We start from the raw sequence: 21,942 nt of genomic DNA on the forward strand, positions 1-21,942 counted from the left end.
GCGACAGTGAGTCCAAATCATGTCCGTGAAGTAGCCTCGATGGCATTTCTTCTCCAGACATTCTAGCACTTTACTGATTTTTTTTCCCTCTTAACTTTAAAAAGGAGGAGATAGGGTGTACATTTGTTGGTCAGAATTTATTTTAATTAGGTTAACAAAACTGGCTTTCTTCAACATGCCATGCATTTTCATACCTCAGTGCCCATGCTTCTGCTGTTCTCACCACTAGAAATCCTGTTCTCCTTCTACCTACCTGGTGAATTCAACCCCTAAACCTCAAATTAGAGGCCAGCTCTTCTTTGCATCTTTTCTTCCTGATGCCACCCTTCCTTCTAGGCTGCCACTATCCTTCAAACCTAACTTGGTTATTGTGTTTCACACACTGAATAGGCTTTTGGAGGTCTTTTTTTTTTTTTTTTTTTTTGAGACGGAGTTTCGCTCTTGTTACCCAGGCTGGAGTGCAATGGCACGATCTCGGCTCACCGCAACCTCCACCTCCTGGGTTCAGGCAATTCTCCTGCCTCAGCCTCCTGAGTAGCTGGGATTACAGGCACGTGCCACCATGCCCAGCTAATTTTTTGTATTTTTAGTAGAGACGGGATTTCACCATGTTGACCAGGATGGTCTCGATCTCTCGACCTCGTGATCCACCCGCCTCGGCCTCCCAAAGTGCTGGGATTACAGGCTTGAGCCACCGCGCCCGGCCTGGAGGTCTCTTTACCCTAACAGGGTGAAAGTTTCTCTTGAGGATCTTTGATCCCCAAGTTCTTAGCTCATGGTAGGCGCTCAATAAATAATTGTTGAGTGAAAACATCTCCTCCTCACCAAATTTTCATAATTTCTAATTTCTCATAAATTTTCCTCAAGTTATAGCAGCAGTGTAAAAGTCCTTATGGATTGAGTCCTTGATTAGTTCTGGAGGTTACTGAGCACCCTCGCTGTACTTCAGCGGCAATAGGAGTAATGGTAGTAAGTGCTAACCCAGCAGCAGGGAAGGGGAATCAAGAAGTCATTTGGAAGCCATAGAGTCACATTTCTTTTTTTCTTTCTCCCCCACTTTTTTTTTTTGAGACAGAATCTTGCTCTGTCACCCAGGCTGCAGTGCAATGGCGCAATTTCAGCTCACCACAGCCTCTGCCTCTCGGGTTCAAGCAATTCTCAGCCTTCTGAGTAGCTGGAACTACAGGCGCCTGTCGCCACAGTCAGCTAGGGTTTTCATATTTTTAGTTGAGATAGGGTTTTGCCATGTTGACCAGGCTGGTCCCAAACTTCTGACCTCAAGTGATCCACCCATCTCGGCCTCCCAAAGTGCTGGGATTACAGTTGTGAGCCACTATTCCCAGCCAACATTTCTTAGCTTAATGTTTGCATACTCTAGCTTTATCTCTTGGCAGCTCAAAGTAGATTCCCAGGTTCAACCAGAAGTTCCTTGAAAATTGTTAGACTTCATAGAAGTGTGGAGTTGAGAGTCACAGATCTAGTCCGTTACTTTCACTTACTGGCAAACCTCTTGGAACAGAGTATTAAGTTTGATAGACTTGGGTTCAAATCCCACTTACTATCTGTGGGAACTCATTACCTCTCTGAGCCTCAGTTTCTTCCAGATCTAGAAGGAGAATAGTATTTATTTTGAAAGGTTGTTGTGACAACTAACTTACAAGTATATAAAATGCCTAATCTAGGTTTGGCACTTCATGGGTATTTAATAGGTGGGAATTATAATTTGGAAACACTGGAGTGGGTGGGATGATGATCTGGGCAATGTATGATTACTTGTTTACTACTACCAGATCCAGATATATGCAGGGAAAGGTCAGCTTAGAATTCAAAACACTGCTTTACATAGCTACTTTTGTTAAATGGAAGTCAAATAAATACCTAATGATATTTGCAGTGTGACTTAATAAAGGTCTTCAGGGGTTTTCCAGTTTGCACTGTTAGGATTTTTTCAGATAATAGTCCCATACTTTCCTGCTCTGATGTGCCCTCCTCACTCAGGAGTGCTGTCAGCCTTTCCCCACAGGGAGGTGGGACCTGCCTGAGGCATTAAGGTGAATTCTGTGCTCACTTTTCCTTTCTCTCTCTTTGTCTGCTTCTCTCACCCTGAGGTCTTATCTCGTCCTCTGAGAGGTATGTTAAGTGCTCTGCCAGGCTGCCTGTGCCTGGCCTGTTTTTCCTCACTGCCAGTACCTCTTGGATTCCAATTCCAAACATGGTATCCATCTGGGGTCACCCTTTCTTCCGGTGCCAAGAGAGAACACATTCCAAATGTAACACAAGTGTGCCTCCCATGCTGGCGCTCTGCATTCTGCTTGGGAAGAACAGAGAGCAGGATGTGGCTGCTTCATCCCACACTGCTGGGTTTTTCAGTCCTATAGTCCTACTACCCTTTGTGACTATTTAGGTTTTTCTGCTAAGAACCAAATTTGAAGACTGCCCTAAGAAACACGAAACCAAGAATGCTTGCCAGAGCTCTGCAGGGAGAGCCAGAGCCTTGCTGAGGGAGACAGAAAGGGAGAGTGAGAGAGAGCAAGAAGTTTTTGAATTCTCCATGAAGTGTGCTGTGTTCCATCATTCATTCCCAAAGCCACTGGAAGCATTCCTTCCCGGAAAGGTGGAGTTGGTGATGAGAAGCCGGAGGTGAGAAGACCCCTGGGATTCATTCATTTTCTGAATTTCCTATGTGAGGACAGTATTAGAGCCCAGTGAGGCTTTGAGAGGCCTCAAAGATGAGCGCCAATAGCAGCACAGTGGGCCAGCTTCTCTTGCAGGGTTCAGCGTGCATTAGCTGGAAGCAGGATGTGGAAGGGGCTGTTTACCACCTAGCCAACTGCCTTTTACTCCTGGGCTTCATGGGGGGCAGTGGGGTGTATGGATGCTTCTATCTTTTTGGCTTCCTGAGTGCAGGCTACCTGTGCTGTGTGCTGTGGGGCTGGTTCAGTGCCTGTGGCCTGGACATTGTTCTTTGGAGCTTCCTGCTGGCCTTGGTCTGCCTGCTGCAGCTGGCACACCTGGTATACCGCCTGCGCGAGGACACCCTACCTGAGGAGTTCGACCTCCTCTACAAGGCGCTGTACCTGCCCCTGCAGGTGCCCCTACAGACATACAAGGAGATTGTTCATTGCTGCGAGGAGCAGGTCTTAACTCTGGCCACTGAACAGACCTATGCCGTGGAGGGCGAGACACCCATCAACCGCCTGTCCCTGCTGCTCTCTGGCCGGTAAGCTACTCTGCATTGCCAAGAATTTCTTTCCCCAGCCCACACTTATTTCCTAGTGTGGCCCTTTCCATTTCATGTCCCTTTCCATTGAGGGAAGGATGTGACAAGTCAAACAAACCAAAATAGATTATTCTAAGAGTGGGGTTGCTTCCTCTTTCTTGGTATTTTCCAAGAAGAAACCAGTTCATGAGGCATCTTCTTGGTTGCCCAGAATGATTGCGTGTGCACTTGCTACTGGAAAGTGTGCAGTGAGTATGTTTTGAGCCTGGTCCGTAATAACCCCTCTACCACCACCCGACACATATCAGTGTGTGACGCCTAAGCTGCAGCAGTATCTCTGTAAGCTTTGGAAAACTAACATTTCAGTAAGGTTAATCTGTTCCTTATTCAAATTCAACATTTGCTAACCACCAACTATGTTCAGGGAACAATGCCAGAAATGGGAGGTCAGGGTAGAAGAGTGGTTCTCATAAACCCTGTTCCCTGCCAAGGCATCAAGGAAACAGCCCGACTTGTGTTTGGGATACCTGTGTGCAACCAGGTAGGGAGAGTGAATGCCCCTTGCCCACCTTTCCATTTCCAGTTGTTCTATTGAGGTTCTTACAGACCAAGAAGCCAAGTACAGTACTGTAACTCTGAGTGCCCAACAAAGGGAGAAGAGAAGTGATGCTCACACATATCTCATTAAGGCTTTTGTGGAAGCACTGCCTCTTTTGGAGAAGACTGACAGTCAGATATGGGCAGAAATAGTCTTAGTCAGAATCAGTGTCTGCCAAGTCAACCTGGATGTGAATGTTGGCCATTGATATCTTCTAAGCAAATATCACGGGGCTCTGAGCTGCACACTTGGTAGGCAATTGTAAATTATTTTATAATGCCCTAGTGGCCCTTGAGCACCACAACCCCCACTCCACCAGCTTTCTTGAGACCAGGAGAATGTGGTAGAAAAGGCAAGATGGGAATCAGAAAGCTTCAATTCCAAGAAGAAACAAATCAAATCCAGATAATACTGCCAACCGCACAATGGGGAAAAAGTTTGACAATTATGCTAATGGTACTACCACTGCCACTAATAGTAATAATACACATTTATGTATTCGTTTATAGAACCTGGATTATCATGTATATATGTTTTGATTTTGTTTGAACTCAGAGTTCCTAGGTTGAGTGAGCTGTGAGAGGAGACATTTGCGGGGAGACATTTCATTTCATTTATGGGTGAACTGAAAGTATAAACCAATGCGATCGTTTGTAAGCAAATACAGGTGTAAATACAAATACATATAACTACTGCAAAAATGTTTGCCACCTATCATTCCATGCTTAAAAACCATTTGCAATTTAGAGAACTTGCTCATTTGTGAGATCCATGATGTTATTTGCCCCTTGTAGCTCATCTGTTCAAAGGCGGAAATTAAGACCAGCGGAAGTGCTCCCTTTAGTGAAGGGTACTCATTTGCTGGAAGCATGTATGGTTACTGTAGAGTTCAGGTAGGATAGATTTGCTGTGAAATTCTGTAAGAACACTTTCCTGTGAAGGGGAGAGGGGGCTTGCCCTCAGTTTATCTTTTCCTGGTATGCTTAACATCAAACGGCTGAGTTAGAAATTGGACAATTTTGACTTTTTTTTTTCTTGCCTTTCAAGGTTTGGAGTAAGGGTTTTGTTATCTTTCAGTGTCACCCTGTCTTGGCTTTGCTGAGCTGGACTTAGGGGAAAAAGCTTCTAGTCTATGACTGGGCTCTACTTTTAAACAATTGCTGAACCTTGGGCTGGTTACAGTGAGAAACCAAACACCTCAAAGCAGCAGACAAGAACTTTGTGCCAGGAAGTGGGGACTCTTGTGCAGACTTCCCCATCTCACATGCACACTTCTCTAGAGTCCTTTGCTCACACCTCAGAAGTCTTTTTATTTTAATAAAAGAAACCAATCTTTCAAAACTCAGAGAGGCAAAGGGACTTCCTCAAAGTCTGTCACCCTGTTAAGCACTCCTTATTGTTAGACAATTTCCTCTCATATAAAATTCAAAACACAAACTTCCATATATACAACCCCTTGAGTAGGCAACTATCTAAGCTATTCATATAGGAGAAAATCATTCATCATCCAGTTGATCAAGAAAGAAGAAGAGACAAATGATAAAGGTCACAGCACTCCAATTTAAATGGCTTCAGCGAGCCACAAAGACTCATTAGACGTTATTTATACTCTGTGGCTGTCACTCCTTGGCTTGCCTGAGTGGCCGGCATCCTTGCCTAAGGATCTGACATTTGCTGCAGTGCCATTCTCTTCTGCTGTCTTCTTTTCCTAGGGGAGCTTTCAGTGAGGTTTTGATCCCCTTTTATGGTGACACAAGTGAATTTGTTCCTTGGTTGCCTTTGTTCATTTGTTCATCCTTCCTTTTTTCCTTCCTTGTTTCCTTTTTCTCCCCCTTCCATACCTATTGATTCAGAGTGTGAGGGATTAGGGATGCAGTGTTAAATATGAAAAATATTGTCCTGCACTCACAGAGCTTACAGTCTATCAAGAAAGTCTGTAGTTAACGTTTGTGATAATGATTGATATAGTGAGTGTTTCCACAGAGAAATGCAAAATGCAAGAGGAGCATGTAACTGATGGATCTAACTTTTCTGGGGAGGTCAGAGAAGACTTCCTGGAAGAACGAATGTTTAGGCTGAGACCTGAGGAGAAGAGGTCCAGTTAGAGACAAAATATGTAAAGGCCCCGATGTGAGAGAACATGGCATTTCATTTTTACTCAGGGAAGTTCTGCCAGGTACTCTCTCTATATATATTATCTGACCTTGTAGGAGCAAGTGTGTTTGTATCATCAGAAGCTGTGGGCCAACTCCAGCCTTAGCTTGGTTTTGAGACCTATATTCCCTCCTGTCTTCTAGCTTTAGGCTGTCAGATAATAGGTACAAAGATTATATAAGAGAACACTTGTAAAGTGTCTAGCAGAGTCTGGCATATAGTGGACTTCCACTTCCTTCGAAGTCTAGAAAGTGGTTAAATATAAGAATGTATCTTCATGTAGCTACTAGGAAGGGAGAAAGGAGAATCTGTGGAGCAGCACTGAGTTTTAATTGGTGATGGTCTTTGGTGATTTGTATACACACATATATACCTAGGCATTCACTAAGAGCAAGGCTCAGGAGCGCTCATATCCCATTGCCCAGGACTTATCACATGGCAATGGTTAGCAGCCAGGGAAGTAGGGAAATGTTGATTTTTGCTCTGCAGTCCTGTGTCCAGTTACAATCTGGTACCATTAAGGAAGACAAGAAAGCAGATACTGGAGAACAGACTGCCACACTAGATTTCCCAGATCTTTGTTCATCCCCGTCTTTATCTGCTTCTCAATACCCTTTGCATTCCTCAAAATTCAGCTCAAATGTCATTTCCTTCGAGAAGTCTGCTGCCCAAAGAGAACCAATTTCTTTCCCTCCTCTGTTACTCTTCCACAATAGCACCTATCACATTGACTTGCAGCTAGTTATTTATGTGGCTGTGACTTCCACAAAATTGCAAAATCCTCAAAAACAAAGTCCAGATTATACCCATCTCTGCATTCCCAGATCTCCAGGAACATGGGAGATGCTCAATGAATACTTGTTTAGCCAATAAACCTCCAGAAATAATGGAAGGATAGCTCTCCCACATGGACAAGGTGTACCTTGGAGATCTTTTTCATCTTTCCCCCTTGCCTAATAGAGGCACCCCATTGCCTGATATAACTCACTTTAGAAGAAAATTTAAAGACAGAACTCTGAGTTTTCTGGGAAGGGGTTGGGGGATGGGGGAGGATAAAGCCCATGCTGGATTCTAATTTTTTCCAGATGTGATATCACATCTGAAATACACTCCCTGTCCAGGCATCATCAATGATATGCCATCAGTTCTAACAAGTTCTCATGGAATACAGTCCCCCTACCCCACAGGGGCAAAGCACTAGGCTAGGTATAGCTACTAGAGTACAAAGGCAGCAAGCAGCAATAGTGAGGCTTCTAACTCCTTAAGTTGTGAAACCAAGCCTGTGGTCATGCTCAAGTCAAGAGCAGTTGTTTAACCTATTGGTAGTATGGGATAAGAATATTCATAAAATTAAAGCAAATATATTAATTAGGATTTCTGACTAAAGCCACAGAAACCAGCTCTAGCTAGCTGAAGTGGGGAGGGTAGTCTTTATTTAAAAAGATAAAAGGATTTCTCATGAAACTCAAGGAAAGACATGCACCTGAGCCTCAGGTAGTATTAGAAACAAGGATGTGTCCTACTAGGACATTTTATGTGATTTCAATTTCTTTTCTCTACAGCCAATTGGGACCTATACTTTTTTAAAGTCTAAGTTACGTGATGAAAAAAATTTTTTAAGTTTCTTCAAGGAGGAGTGTGTTAGTTTTGTTAATGCCTGAGAAGTGTCCCCAGCCAAGGCATGATTTACAGTTAATTCCATTTCCAAATTCCCAGAGAAGAAATTTGATTGGCTTAGCTTGAGTTAGGTGTTCACTCTGGGACCATCAACTGGATAGAGTATGTGAGATCTCATTGTCTAAAGAAACAAGCTGTTATTGCCACCTATAATTAGAGAGGTCAGGGAAGGGATTATGCTAGGGGAGTCCACTACCTACCCCAAGCTCTGGTAATAGGGTGGAAACAGGGTGTTGTGCTAAGAACATAGAATTTAGTTCTGCCACTTGATCGCTATGTTACCCTAAGCTTGCCACTCAACCCTTCTGAGCACCAGTTTCCTTAGCTATAAAATACAGAAAAGAATAATCTACCTTGAGGTATTGTGAAGATTGTACAAGAGAACACTTGTAAAGCATCTAGCAGATTCTGGCCTATAGTGGACTTCCACTTTCTTTGAAGTCTACAAAGTGGTTAAATGTAAGCATGGATCGTCATGTAGCTACTGGGAAGGGAGAAAGGAGAATCTGTGGAGCAGCACCAACCAGCAGAATTTTCTGTGATGATAGAAACATTCCACATCTATGTTGTACAACATTGTAGCCACAGGCCATATGTGGCTATTGAGCACCTATAATGTAATTAGGTGAGGAACTGAATCTTTAAATTTATTTAATTTTAATTAATAAATTTTGTAAACTTAAATAGGCAGCAGAGTTTTTGTTTTTGTTTTTGAGACAGAGTTTCCCTCTCTCACCCAGGCTGGAGTGAAGTGGTGTGATCTTGGCTCACTACAACCTCCGCCTCTGGGGTTCAAGTGATTCTCCTGCCTCAGCTTCCTGAGGCACTGGGATTACAGGCACCCACCACCATGCCCAGCCAATTTTTAAATTTTTAATAGAGGTGGGGTTTCACCATATTGGCCAGGCTGGTCTGGAACTCCTGACCTCAGGTGATCCACCCACCTCAGTCTCCCAAAGTGCTGGGATTATAGGCGTGAGCCACCACACCCTGCCAGCAGCAGAGTTCTTCAGCAGTAGTTTCCATCCTGGCTACACGTTAGAAACCTTAGGGAGATGTAAATACTAATAACATCCAGATCCTACCTAGAGGGATTCTTGTTTAACTGCTCTGGGATAAGGCTCAAGCTTAGGTGCTTTTTTTTTTTTTTTTAAGATGGAGTCTTGCTCTGTCACCAGGTTGGAGTGCAGTGGCACAATCTTGGCTCACTGCAACCTTCGCCTCCTGAGTTCCAGCAATTCTTCTGCCTCAGCCTCCCAAGTAACTGGGACTACAGGCATGTGCCACCACGCCCAGCTAATTTTTGTATCTTTAGTAGAGACAGGGTTTCACCATGTTGGCCAGGATGGTCTTGATCTCCTGACCTCATGATCCACCTCCCTCAGCCTCCCAAAGTGCTGGGATTACAGGCATGAGCCACTGGCCCAGTGCCTAGGTCATTTTTTAAAAGCTTCCCTGGGGCTTCTACTCTGCAGCCTGAAATTGAAAACCACCAGTAAGGAAAAGGAGGAGGAAAATGAGGGTTAAGAAAGTCTCGGCTGGGCGCGGTGGCTCAAGCCTGTAATCCCAGCACTTTGGGAGGCTGAGGCGGGTGGATCACAAGGTCAAGAGATCGAGACCATCCTGGTCAACATAGTGAAACCCCGTCTCTACTAAAAATACAAAAAATTAGCTGGGCATGGTTGTGCGTGCCTGTAATCCCAGCTACTCAGGAGGCTGAGACAGGAGAATTGCCTGAACCCAGGAGGCGGAGGTTGCGGTGAGCCGAGATCGCGCCATTGCACTCCAGCCTGGGTAACAAGAGCAAAACTCCGGCTCAAAAAAAAAAAAAAAGAAAGTCTCAATGTATTCCTTCTCTGAACTGCTTGCATGCGGTAACTAAGCTAGTCTAGCTTTGAGTTTTACCGTGATTTTGGCAAAATGTTTCTACATGAAGATTCATGCTAATCAGTGGCACATAACTTCAGCATAGGTGACTTGGGAAGCCATTTTTCTTTTCCCACATGACCTCTTCTCTTCTTTTGCCAGGGTCCGTGTGAGCCAGGATGGGCAGTTTCTGCACTACATCTTTCCATATCAGTTCATGGACTCTCCTGAGTGGGAATCACTACAGCCTTCTGAGGATGGGGTGTTCCAGGTAACAGAGAGCCCCGTGGCAGCACTGCCTCACCGCATCCCACTGCAGCCCAGCAATATCCGTGCTTCCATGTTTCCCCTCCCATGTCTGTCCTTCACACCACTGCTAGCATGAAGCTACAGGTGGGGGCACTCTCCCTCTGTGGAAAGAGTGCCTGGGATCCTAGCCATAGGTGAGGTAGGGGAGGCAAATGCTGGCTCCTGGGTAGACCATGTTACTTGTATGCTTAAACTCTCCGGAAGACCCTAGTGCCACAAGATAAAAACCCACATTCCTTACTGGTAACAAGCCTTTTAGTGATCTCCAGCTACATTTCCAGCCCTCCCTCCTTCATAATTTTTGCTCATACTAGCCATGCTGAACCACTAGTAGTATTTCCCTAAACATACCACATTGATTTTCTACTCTGTCCTTGCCCTCTACTCTCCCCTCTACCTGAAACGCATTTCCCCGTCTAGATGAGACCATGGCACCGCATTTCCTCTGTGAAGCCTGTCAAGATTGACCTCACCAGTTTCCACCCAACAGCCTCGTGCTCCTGTGTGCCTGTTTTAGTCCTGTTACTTATGCTAACTGGTGCACATCTTGCTCTGTGTTCTAACAATCTGGTCTTCTTTCTGTCTTCTGCATAGTGAACTCTGAAGTAAAAATCAAGGCTTTTCCCTCTGGAGCACAGTAGCTCAGTAAAGAATTGCTGGACTGGTTTGCCACTAGGAAACTGGTGTCTCAGAGGACTCCATGGGGCATTCACATATGTGCTCCAACACGGGTGCCTGGCTGCCTGACCCCTACTCTTATCTTTGCCAATCCTTCAGACTTTGGTCACTTTCTTTGTAGCTCTCACTTATCGAATGGCTAGCATGTGGCAGCCACTATATATCATATCGCCTCATTGATTCTCACAACTCTATGGGTTGGTTGAATATGATTATTACCCCATTTAACAACTGAGGAAACTAAGGCCCAAAAACATCAAGTAATTTGCCCAGTGTCTTCAGCTAGAAAGTGGCAAAGCCAGGTTGCCTGGATCCACCATTTCTGTCCTTTATTAAAATGGGAGGGTTACCAGAAGAGTAGAGTTTACACACACACACATGCACACACAAACACACACACACACTCGTGCACACACGCATGCACACACTCACCTGCCCTTTTAAGGACTACCCTGCCTGGATAGTTTGCTGGAACTGGAAACACTGGGTTCCATGTGTCGCCTACTACTTTTATCAGGGAGTCCCTCAAGCCAATGTATGAGCCAGCCCCGGAACAGACACACACCAGGCATTGCCACCTGGCAGGGCCTGCTTCTGCCCCCACCCTGACACTTGGCTCTGTGATGATGGAGTCTGAGAGGCAGTCTTGATCCCACTGCCAGGGTCACCAGCCGCAGATCCCCTTCCATCATGTTCCTTCCCTGACCTCCCTCCACACACCCTCTCTAACTAGCCCAGAAACCTCCTTCAGGAACTCTCTCAGGCACATGAGAACCTCCAGAAGGGCTGAGTCAGATCCTGAGCCAGCTGGACCAGGGATCTTTCTGACACTGACATGGAGGAACAGGTGGTGGGTAAGCCGGGTGTCCTCCCCTAAATTATGCTCAAGAGGCAGGGCTGTAACCCCACATGGCCTCTCAGCCTGGAATGTAGGAATGGTCATATTTCCATATTTCTCCCATTTATATTTTTAGTGTGCATCTCCTTTGGGAGCAATGACAGCCACACATTTGCTATTGGCAGTGTAAAGTCCCATTTCCTCTTTGCAAATGTCAAGTGTTATCCTAAGTTAGAGTTCATCCTGTCCTTGCCGTTTGCAACTACATAGTCTTTATTGACTGAGAGAACAATCCACAGTGACAGCCTAAATTATAATTCACGTCGTACTTAGTACAAATCAATCAGCCTTCCACCAGACCTCTCAACTATTCAATTAAATTGGAATTCGTTGTGTGTTCAGCACTGTGACACTTGTTAGTCATCAAGAACACAGCACAGGAGGGATCACACAAAAATCTTCACTGTCTTTCTAATTTGCATCCTATCTTACTGGACTGAAGTCCTATTTACATATGTTATCTCATTTGTTTCATTCAACCAACATCTGAGGTGGATATTAAAGAAAAAGCTAAATAGTTGTCAAAACTTTACAACAGACATATCTGTATATATGGGAGAACCAATCAAGAAGCAAATTTCAGGAGGACCTTTGGGGAAGGATTTTATACAGGACATGAGAAAGTGACATTAGGGCCCGGTGCAGTGGCCCACACTTGTAATCCCAGCACTTTGGGAGGCCAAGGCAGGTGGATCATGAGTTTGAGACCAGCCTGGCCAACACGTGAAACCCCATCTTTACTAAAAATACAAAAATTTGCCAGGTGTGATGGCAGATTCCTAGAATCCCAGCTACTTGGGAGGCTGAGGCAGGAGAATTGCTTGAATCCAGGAGGCAGATGTTGCAGTGAGCTGAGATCACACCACTGCACTCCAGCATGGGTGATAGAGCAAGACTCCATCTTGGAAAAAAAAAAAAAAAAAAAAAAAGAGAGAGAGAAAGTGATATTAGGTTGTTTTGCAATATATAAGATTGGTCATCTTCCCTTGATTCATTTATTCACTTCAGTAATATTTATTGAAAACTTAGTGTATACCAGGCACTGTTAAAAGGACTTGAAATCAGTGAACAGAACAGATGACGGTCCCTCCCCTCATGCAATTTACATTCTAGTGGGGGAAACAAAAGAGGAAGGGGAGGGAATGGCAGGAGAGAAAGTTGTAGAGGTGATGAGGCACCAAGATCACGTAAGGCCACAGCATATATTGTCTTTGATACAGCCAAAAGGATTTTCTAAAGGGTTGGATATAATATGTGAGAGAAAGAGGATCAAGGAATACTAAGGCTTTTGACCTAAGCAACTGGATGGATGGTGCCGCTATCAACTGAGATAAAGAAAGCTGCAGGCAGAGTTGCTTTGGCGGGACTAGGAAGGTCAGTGTTTGATGTTAGGTTTGCATCATGTGTGGAAATTTGAATGGAGACGCTGCATAGGCAATCGGATATTTAAGTCTGGAATTCAGGAATGAGATCTGGGCCTGTGGCATAAATTTGGGAGTTGGTTATATACAGATGATATTTAAAGCCATTGGGTTGCATGAGATCACCAAGGGAGTAAGTGTGGATGGAAAAGGGGATGGTTCAAGAGCAGAGCCCTAGGATACTTTAGTGGTGGGAAGTTGGAGAGAAAAAGAGGAAGCAGCAAAGGAACTCGAAAAGGAACAATCGTGAGATTGGATCATGAGTATACGGCATCCTGGGAACTAAGTGAAGACAGTGTATCAAAGAGGAGGGGGAAATGGTTGGGGTTGGATGCCATGAAAACTGACCGTCAGAATCAGCAGCTTAGAGGTCATTGGTGACCTTAACAGGAGCAGTGTTTGTAAACTCCTAGGGACAAAGTCTTATTGGTTTAAGAGAGTGAGAAGGGAGGAATTGGAGATAGTAAGTATAAACAGGTTTTTGTTTTTGTTTTCATGAGTTTTGCTAAAACAGGAAGCAAATTAGTGGAGTGATAGCTAGCCAGGGAACTGAGGTCAAGAAATAGAAATTTTATTTGTAAAATTTTGTTTTATTTTGAGATGGCAGAAGTTACAGCATATTTATAAGAATGCCCATAGTCTTTGGGTTTGGCTTTAAGGACATTATTGACATTCAGCTTAGCTCTTGCTCAAACACACCTGCTTCATGCTGGGTACTCTGATTTCTTGTTTGGGAATTATTCATAAGTACATCTAAGGTAAAGGCTATGGCAGATTATGACAACTATTTGCTGAACTATTAGTAATGGACAGATTGTATTATTTTATTTCTTATGAGGCAAGAGAGATTAAGTAATTTATTTGACATCACACAACTGATAGAGGTAAAGCTGAAACATGAAACCAGCTTCTGGCCTCCGTAATGTAGTTTAGGGCCTGACTGCAGTGCTAACAATTAGTGGGGAAAAGCTGAGAGGAGGAAATGAATAAAGCAACTGGAGGAGCGACATAGCAGAAAGGAAGGAAGAGAAGAGGAGGGCAGTGGGAGATCCGGCAGGCAATGCAGGAATGAAAAGGATGGTATATAATCTCTAATAAAGAATCTTTGGAAAGCTAGCCTACCTCCAATTTGACAATTCATATAAAGTATACTTAACACAATACCTGGCAGAGTCACCTCTTGACAAATGTTAGCTGCTAACATTGTCATCATTGTCATTTCCACTGTCTCCATCCACAAGAATATATCATGAACTCTGCCAGCCCAGAGTATCAGGGTCAATCAGATTATTGAAAATTGTGTGATTCTGCACCCTTTTACTACTGTTCTAAGCATGTTTCCATTTTAACCCCAGCTTTACCACTCGTCATTATTGCAACAGGATTTATCAAGTACCTACTGCATGCCAGACACATGTTACTGCTTATTTCCCATGCAAGCGTAATTTAGCTTTGCATCATGCGCGCATAGTGAGTGCTCAGAAATTCCTAGATGAATGATCATGTGGAGAATGGGGTCCTCTTTGATTTTCTGCCCTTTAGAGTTTGTCTCCTCTGTGCCTTTTTTTCTGATGTCATTCATCAGATTCTTTTGGTTACTTGAAGTGGCCAAGTTAAGATTTTGTGGACCTGAATCCCAGGCCAGTGCTTCATCCACATGATGTAGCTTGGCATACCTTATCAGAAGATTTTTCTCAAACTGAACTTTCCAACTCGTTTTGTGTCCCTTTCCCAATATCTTATCTTTCCTCATTCTTTTTTTTTTTTTTTTTTTTTTTTTTTTTTTTTTTTTTTTTTTTTTTTGAGACGGAGTTTCGCTCTTGTTACCCAGGCTGGAGTGCAATGGCTCGATCTCAGCTCACCGCAACCTCCCGCCTCCTGGGTTCAGGCAATTCTCCTGCCTCAGCCTCCTGAGTAGCTGGGATTACAGGCACGCGCCACCATGCCCAGCTAATTTTTTGTATTTTTAGTAGAGATGGGGTTTCACCATGTTGACCAGGATGGTCTCGATCTCTTGACCTCGTGATCCACCCGCCTCGGCCTCCCAAAGTGCTGGGATTACAGGCTTGAGCCACCGCGCCCGGCCCTTTCCTCATTCTTAAAATGAATAGTCATCAGCATTTCAACCACTCTTCAGAGCACCAGAAGGCCTCTTCTTTCTCTATCTCAAAACCACAAGACTCAGAACCTTCTGAAGTCCTTAGTGGTATTAGCCACAGAACCACAGAATTAGAGATGTGGAAACTGAGGCTCTAGGAGGTGATGGGTGAGTGAGTGAATGGCTGACCCCAGGGCTCCCAACACAGGAAACCCCATATCAGTGCACACAAGTGAAAGTCATTCACTGGACCTCCTCAGGGCAAGGCTATGGAGGGGTACTCCCACACAGCTTCTACAGTAAAAGTACAGCTATTTGCCAAGCGACTGTATGATTCTGTGCTCAGCATGAACAAATTTTCTAGTTTAAACATTTACTATCTGCTTCTGACCCCTCTCAGGTCACTCTGACTGCTGAGACCTCATGTAGCTACATTTCCTGGCCCAGGAAAAGTCTTCACCTTCTTCTGACCAAAGAGCGATACATCTCCTGCCTCTTCTCGGCTCTGCTGGGCTATGACATCTCGGAGAAGCTCTACACTCTCAATGACAAGCTCTTTGCTAAGTTTGGGCTGCGCTTTGACATCCGCCTTCCCAGCCTCTACCATGTCCTGGGTCCCACTGCTGCAGATGCAGGACCAGAGTCTGAGAAGGGTGATGAAGAAGTCTGTGAGCCATCTGTGTACCCTCCTCAGGCCACGCCCACATCTCTCCAGCAGACACCCCCTTGTTCTCCCCCTCCAGCTGTCCCCAACCTTCCTGCACCTCCTTCCCGGGCCAGGATGTCCAGGCCCGACAGCAGCATCCTGGGTGAGGACTCCACCAGTTTGGTGCTGGAGGATTTTGAGGAGGTGTCAGGATCAGAATCGTTTATGGATTATAGGAGTGATGGGGAGTACATGAGGTGAAGGGAGAACTAACATGGGCACAGCCACCGGCTCAGGATCCTATGTAAGTACTCAGAAGGCAGCTGCCGCACATTCCTGTCAACGGCTGGCCTTAACTCAGCTTGTTAGGGAAAAAAAAAAAAAAAAAAAAAATTGCTTGTGGAACATCTCCTGTTAGAGGACTCACGGAATGTGGCATTAACCCAACTTTGCAGACAGCAACTCACTCCAGGCGCATGCAAGGCATGAAGTGATTTTAAAAACTCATTCATTATTAACTCTGGTTGCATTTTGGAAAGTGGGCTAGTTGATACATTGAGCAGGAAGGTAAATTGCTAAGTTTTCTTGCAAGTTTGTTCTAATAGCTGAGGCCACAGCTGGGGCTAAATGGGCTTTTATTTGTGGCATGCATTTTAAAAGAAAAAGAATGTGCCAGTGTTTTAATTCCTATTCCTTGTCTTCCTGGCATAGAGTCAGTCTTGGAAAGCAGTTGTTATTTAGCCTAGACTGGGCAGGTATCTCTGTTAAAATTGCACAGTTTAAAGAGGCTTGTGATTATGGGCTAATAACTCTGGGAGGAAAATGTCCTCATCATGCTTTCCTCTCAGCCAGTGGAGAATGTGTTTGTTGATCACACAGAGTACTAGATACTGCTGGGATTAAATGTTACTGTGATCAGATAGTAATATGGCAGCCTGGCTTTCCCCAGTCACCCACATCTATGGGAGATAGGATGTACATAAATCCTGGAGGGCCTAAGAGTGCGTACAGGATTTTCCTCACAGAATTTCCCTCCCCAGAGAGTCTACAAGAAAGGCTGTGCTCAGTGGTTCCGGGAAATTGCTCTCATGTTCCCCCTGCTGCCTTCACAATGCTGTGACATTTTCCCTGGAACTCTATCCAACCATGATGTAGGTCTGAATTTCCTGAGGAAAATCCCATTGTTCCCAATTTAGAAGGCACTTCTAAGTGAGGGGGCCCCTAAGAGACCCACCATTCTTTAGAAAGCACCAATAAATTACCTGAGAAACTATCCCAGAAAGGAAGGCCTCCAGAGTACATGAAATGAATGAGTCAATGTTTGTATATTCTGAAAAACAGGTTATTTAAATGATGAAAGAGGCAACAGAGGTAGCTGATGAAAGGTTGGAGATTTGGTTTTGTAGATAGGGCGTTTACAACCCCTTGTGTTACCAGTGTCCTTAGAACCGTAGTTCAGCTGATTCTGAGGTAATTCCAAGGATAGTCTAACATCCCAGCTCACTTTGTTGAATTCCTCCAAGTTTGCATTGGCCGCTCTGATCACTCCTTTCCCTTTGTGCAGCTGTTCACCTTCCTACTCATTCATCCTGTATCTACGCATGCTTCTTATGCCCTATGGATTCCTCTGTCCAACTTGTCCGTCCACCTATACACTCTCTCTTCAGCTCAGAGCAGCTGTTTTCTCATGTTGTTCTTCCTGGTATTCTTCTCTTTTCTTGGTTCTATTGTTCTCTTCTTTCTTCTCCGATTTCTTCTCAGTCCTTGATTGCCTCCATTTGCTGTTCTTTCCCCGCCCCCTTTTCTTGCTTGAGACAGGGTCTCACTCTGTCATCCAGGATGGAGTGCAGTGGCACAGTGTTGGCTCACTGCAGCCTCTGCAGTCAGAAGCTCAAGTGATCCTCCCACCTCAGCCTCCCAAATAATGGGGATTACAGCCACATGTCACTGTGCCTGGATAATGTTTAATTTTTTTTTTTTAATAGAGACAAGTTCTCCCCATGTTGCCCAGGTTGTTCTTAAACTCCGGGGCTCAAATGACCCTCCTGTTCGGTCTACCAAAGTGCTAGGATTACAGCCATGAGTAACCACACTTGGTCAGTTTGCTGCTCTTAGGTGTCCCTTTTCTTTGTCTTCTCAGTTCATTTCTCCCTCTTAACTTGTCTTTTGTTTTCTTCTACTTTATTGTTCATCTATTTATCTCTCCTATTACCTCCCTTATTCTTTTCTTACTTTTTTTTGGCCTTGCTCTATCTATTCTTCCTCATAAACACCTGTACCCCCAACTTACTAGTTTTCAATCCTAACTCTTCCAAAGATCATTTGGAAAGATCTTTAATCCTAACTCTTCCAAAGTACTTTTCCCTCTCCCTATAAAGAAAACCACTTAAGTGAAGTTGTAAAAATCCTTGGCTTTAGGAATGTTTTCTGAACATCAGGAGGCAGGCAGCATGGTACCTGAAAAGAGACCAGAACTGGGAGCCCAAAGTCCTAGCTTCTATGTCTGGCTTTGCTACTAATCTCATATGTGACTTTTTGCAAACCATACAACCTCACTAAGCCTTACTTTCTTCATTTGAGCATGTTGGACCAGCTATCCCCAGGAACACTCTTGGATTGATCTGAGAAGGCAAGGATAAGTTTTTCAAAGCAAGCAATCAGTCTGCAGTTCAGTGTACATAAGCCCCAGGACGTCTGAGTGTCCTTCAGAAAGAACTTTCTGCAATATTTCACTATGATTTCTCTGGCACCTTGGGACTCTCCTCCTCCCTTGTGGTGGTGGATCTTTCTTGCTAGAAGTTCCCTCCATTCTGTGCCTGTGAAGAATCTATCACCTACCATGTGATTACAGTGGAGATACTTTATGAGAGAGGAGATCACAGCCCAGTCCCCAGGCCCTCAACCCTGAATACATAGTATCATATGAAATACCTCTTTTCAGATTTGACCTTTTCTAAAACTCAAGATGAGAAAACTGCTGATGAAGCCCACTTTCTAAAATACTGGAATTTGCAATATGGAGAGAGTAGGTTTTTCATGTTTCTTTATTTAAGCAATAGAGAGAAAGGAAAATTACGTTGTTTACATTTCAGGCCATAGAGGTTTTCAGAACAACTTGAAAACAGGATCAAATTAGCCAAACTGCTGACAGTTTTCAATATAGTCTGTGATAATGGGATAATTTAACCTCAATTCTTTTTTGGGAATTGTGTTTTGGATGTTTGGTCTGACTTATTTACCATCAAACTTGTTATAAGGCTATTACTCTAATGAATAAGCATATTCCCTTATGATTGGGAGAAATTTACTATTGTTTCTTTCATAAAGTAGGGCACCCTTCACTACCTATTTCCTGGCCCGTTAGTTATCAGAATTTTAAGCTCATTGCTATTCATCCCAGCACAGCACTTACATAACAGGCATGAAGCTGACTGAATTCTGCATCATTGGGAGTGATGTGGCCTCATCACAGTGACACCAGTGCTTGTCTCTCATACTAATCCAAGTTAAGACCAACTAAAAGTAGTCAGAGTTTCCCCTGGAGCTCCTTTTTGAAGAGACATATATTTTTTAGTCTGGTGGTACCCAAAATTGACCAAAAAATGGATACTGCTTCTCTTAACAGGCAAAAACTGTGCTGCAGGATAACGTATTCAGGCAGGGCCTTCCAGCCAGACCCCAAATTACCTCTGCCTTCACTGGAGTTTTTCTGTTTAACTCAATGGCCACTCTCCACAGGGGTCCATTCGGTGTCTTACTTACAGGAGATGCTCAGTAAATGAGGGGCTTTTCTAGAAATGCAGCTCTGAGGTAGTCTGTTGAAAGAAATAATGAATCCATTATCACAGACTAAATCGAAAACTGTCTGACATTTGGACGATTTTTGTTTTGTTTCAATTGTCCTGAAAATTCTGCGACTTGGTAAGTAAAAACTAAACTGTTTTTTTTCTCCCAATTAGTTAAGTAAACAAATGATGAACAGATTACAAAACGGAGGACACTTGAGGTAAGGGAAGGAGCCCCTCGGCAGGAAGACCAGGACACAGTACCAAGGGCCAGAGCAGCGATGCAATAAGCACTTACTATTTAGTGTGTATTTCAGGCAGGGTTCTAGGTAATCATGTGATAAATAGTTGAAAGAATTGGAAATATTTAATCTGCAAGAAAAGGGCAAGTGTAATATCCTCAAATTTTAAAAAGAACGTGAATTAGAATTTGACTTAATTTGCTGTAATTCTTGTGGGCAGAAATTGAATAGGATGAAAGTTATAAGAAGAATTTTAGCTTAGTATTAATACTCGATTGCTCATGGGATAGTGAGAGTTACTTGTCACTGGAAGAGTTCAAGCAGGGCCAGAAGAAACCTCAGAGATTTTATAAGATGATTCAGGCTCTGGGAAAAGGATGCCTTAGAGTATTGCTATTAGGGTAACTTCTAATAGGATTCTGTGGTTCTAAGATCTGAACTCTAGTCTAGCCACTTACCTGCCATCAAAAGCAGGTTCCTCATCTGCAGGACAGGATCAGGATGGCTCTGTCTACCTTACTGGGTTGCGGTGAGGGGTGATTGAGTTAAAATACATAAAGGCAGTTTTTAGGCTGTGAAGCATTAGCTAAATGTGTAGCGTATTTTAAAATTCTATTGTATGTGCAATTGTTTATCAGTCTCTCTCTTTCTCTTTCTTTCATCAGAGATAGATGATTTTCCCTCTTATTTCCCCGTTTGGCTTTTCAGGGAAGGTGACAGCTGGTAGAATGCCCTGACAACAAAAGGAACAGCAGAAAGTGGAGGCCTAAAGAAAGCATGTGCTAGCTCCTTAGCCCCTGAATAATTAAGTCACACCTCAGTCTTCTCTCCTTCATCTGTTCGGGAGCAGGCAGATTAGAGTCACACTGTCATCAGGCTCTTCCCCTCAGAAGCAGTTGTAAGGTACTTGGTAGCTGTCAGTGCTAGCAAATGGTGCTTTTCTCACAGAACTACTGGAAAGAGTCCTGGCTCAGAAAACTTATTCTTGAAAATGGCACAGCCAAAGCACGGGTCCCTAGAGGGTCGTGCCACCTCTACCTGCCACAGGTGCTGTTGTCAGTCAGATAAGTTAGAGGCAGCAGCTCCCCTGCTGCCCTCTGAATCACAGCAGCTGAGTTATGCTTCCACTTCTGTCTTACAGGCCTCATTTGCCTACTCTTCTTTCTGTAAAAATGGAAGTCAGGAGTCTTATGAAACCACTATTCAATACAGGTTTTCGGGTTTCTTTAATTAGGCAGAGTTAGGTGAGAAGTAGAGTTCTATAGAATGTTCATAGGAAGCAACAGAAGTTGATCTCTTGGTGTCTACAGGAGGAGAGTACTGGGCTAGATACCTTCCAGGCTGACTGGCCCTAATATTCTAGTATGAAATGATTCAAAGGTACAACTGCCCATATCATGTCAGGCAGTGAGTACAGCTAAAACATTGGGCATTGGTAGAGGAAAAGAAAAAACTGAAAAGAACCCTTTGAAGTTAGGCAAACTGTCTGGAGATATAGGGCTAAAATCCTCCCTCTTTTTCTTTCCACAGCTTCTGGAATTCCTCTTCAGAGCTGCTCTCAAGTTATATCCAGGGGACAGGCCCCTTTGGCTCCAATCCACACGCCTGAACTTTAAGGATCGTTGGACTACCTTCTTCTCTGTGGCCAGCACAGCTCTCTTCTGTGTTCACAGAATGATCACGGATAGGCATGCCTCTTTCCCCACCCACTGGAAGGCTCACAGGCAAGGTGCAGAGGACACAGAAGGTGCCAACACTGTTGCTACAGCAAGGGCCCTGGGTGACTTTGAGAAATTCACCTTCACAAGCCTTCCTTCAGGAGCAGGCATTGGAAGTGCAGAAGCACAGCATCCATCCTTTACCAGCTGCAGAATCTTAGGCAAGTTACACAGCCACTGTGAGCCTCATCCGAAACAGCTGGGGTTATGAAATCCACCTCACCTTGTTGTGAGGATCCGATGAGTTGATTTAGGTAAGCACCTAGGAAATGGCGTGGTATCAAGTAAGCACTCAATAAATCACTCAACTCCTTTTCCTGTGTTGTTTCTCTGCATTGTCTGAAAGGATCAGTGGAGTCAAAGATCCAACTTTTCACTGGTGGTTATTTTTTATTTTTCAATTAAGATTCAAATTTATGGAAGTGGAAATTTAAAAACATAGCTTTCCCTTAGCCTTTGGCATTCAACTTACAAATCTCTTTTTCTACTGATGAACCTAGTATTAAACAATAGTTTTTAGAGGGACTTTTACAAACTTAGTTAATTAGGTTTTCCTAAACATCTTAAAATAGGTTTATAAATTTAACATATCCTATTTTTCTTTTTCCCTAAATACTTCAACATATATTTCA

At 43.8% G+C, this 21,942-nt stretch overlaps 1 protein-coding gene across 3 annotated transcripts; it reads left to right on the forward strand.

Moving 5' to 3' along the window:
- Nucleotides 1–2,546: 2,546 nt before the first annotated feature.
- Nucleotides 2,547–21,623, forward strand: POPDC2 (popeye domain cAMP effector 2). Of its 3 annotated transcripts, none has more exons than XM_003935411.3 (4): nucleotides 2,547–3,220; nucleotides 9,678–9,786; nucleotides 15,320–15,728; nucleotides 21,123–21,623. In XM_003935411.3, exons 1-4 carry the CDS (start codon nucleotides 2,730–2,732, stop codon nucleotides 21,206–21,208), a joined length of 1,095 nt encoding a protein of 364 aa, XP_003935460.1. In that variant the 5' UTR covers nucleotides 2,547–2,729; the 3' UTR covers nucleotides 21,209–21,623. The 3 variants fall into 3 exon arrangements, with proteins under 3 accessions (XP_003935460.1, XP_010344248.1, XP_074260411.1); XM_010345946.2 differs by having other exon boundaries at nucleotides 15,320–15,869; nucleotides 21,123–21,214; XM_074404310.1 differs by lacking the exon at nucleotides 21,123–21,623 and adding an exon at nucleotides 19,525–20,202.
- Nucleotides 21,624–21,942: the final 319 nt, after the last annotated feature.

The sequence above is a fragment of the Saimiri boliviensis genome, chromosome 8 (assembly GCF_048565385.1).
Source record: "Saimiri boliviensis isolate mSaiBol1 chromosome 8, mSaiBol1.pri, whole genome shotgun sequence".
Classification (NCBI taxonomy): domain Eukaryota; kingdom Metazoa; phylum Chordata; class Mammalia; order Primates; family Cebidae; genus Saimiri; species Saimiri boliviensis.

What these genes read in the sequence shown, in the direction of transcription:
- POPDC2 (XM_010345946.2), top strand. Translation starts at nt 2,730, where the DNA reads ATGAGCGCCAATAGCAGCACAGTGGGCCAGCTTCTCTTGCAGGGTTCA. An exon ending in TCCCTGCTGCTCTCTGGCCG is followed by an intron (nt 3,221 to 9,677) that starts GTAAGCTACTCT and finishes TTCTTTTGCCAG; the next exon opens with GGTCCGTGTGAGCCAGGATG. An exon ending in CTGAGGATGGGGTGTTCCAG is followed by an intron (nt 9,787 to 15,319) that starts GTAACAGAGAGC and finishes GACCCCTCTCAG; the next exon opens with GTCACTCTGACTGCTGAGAC.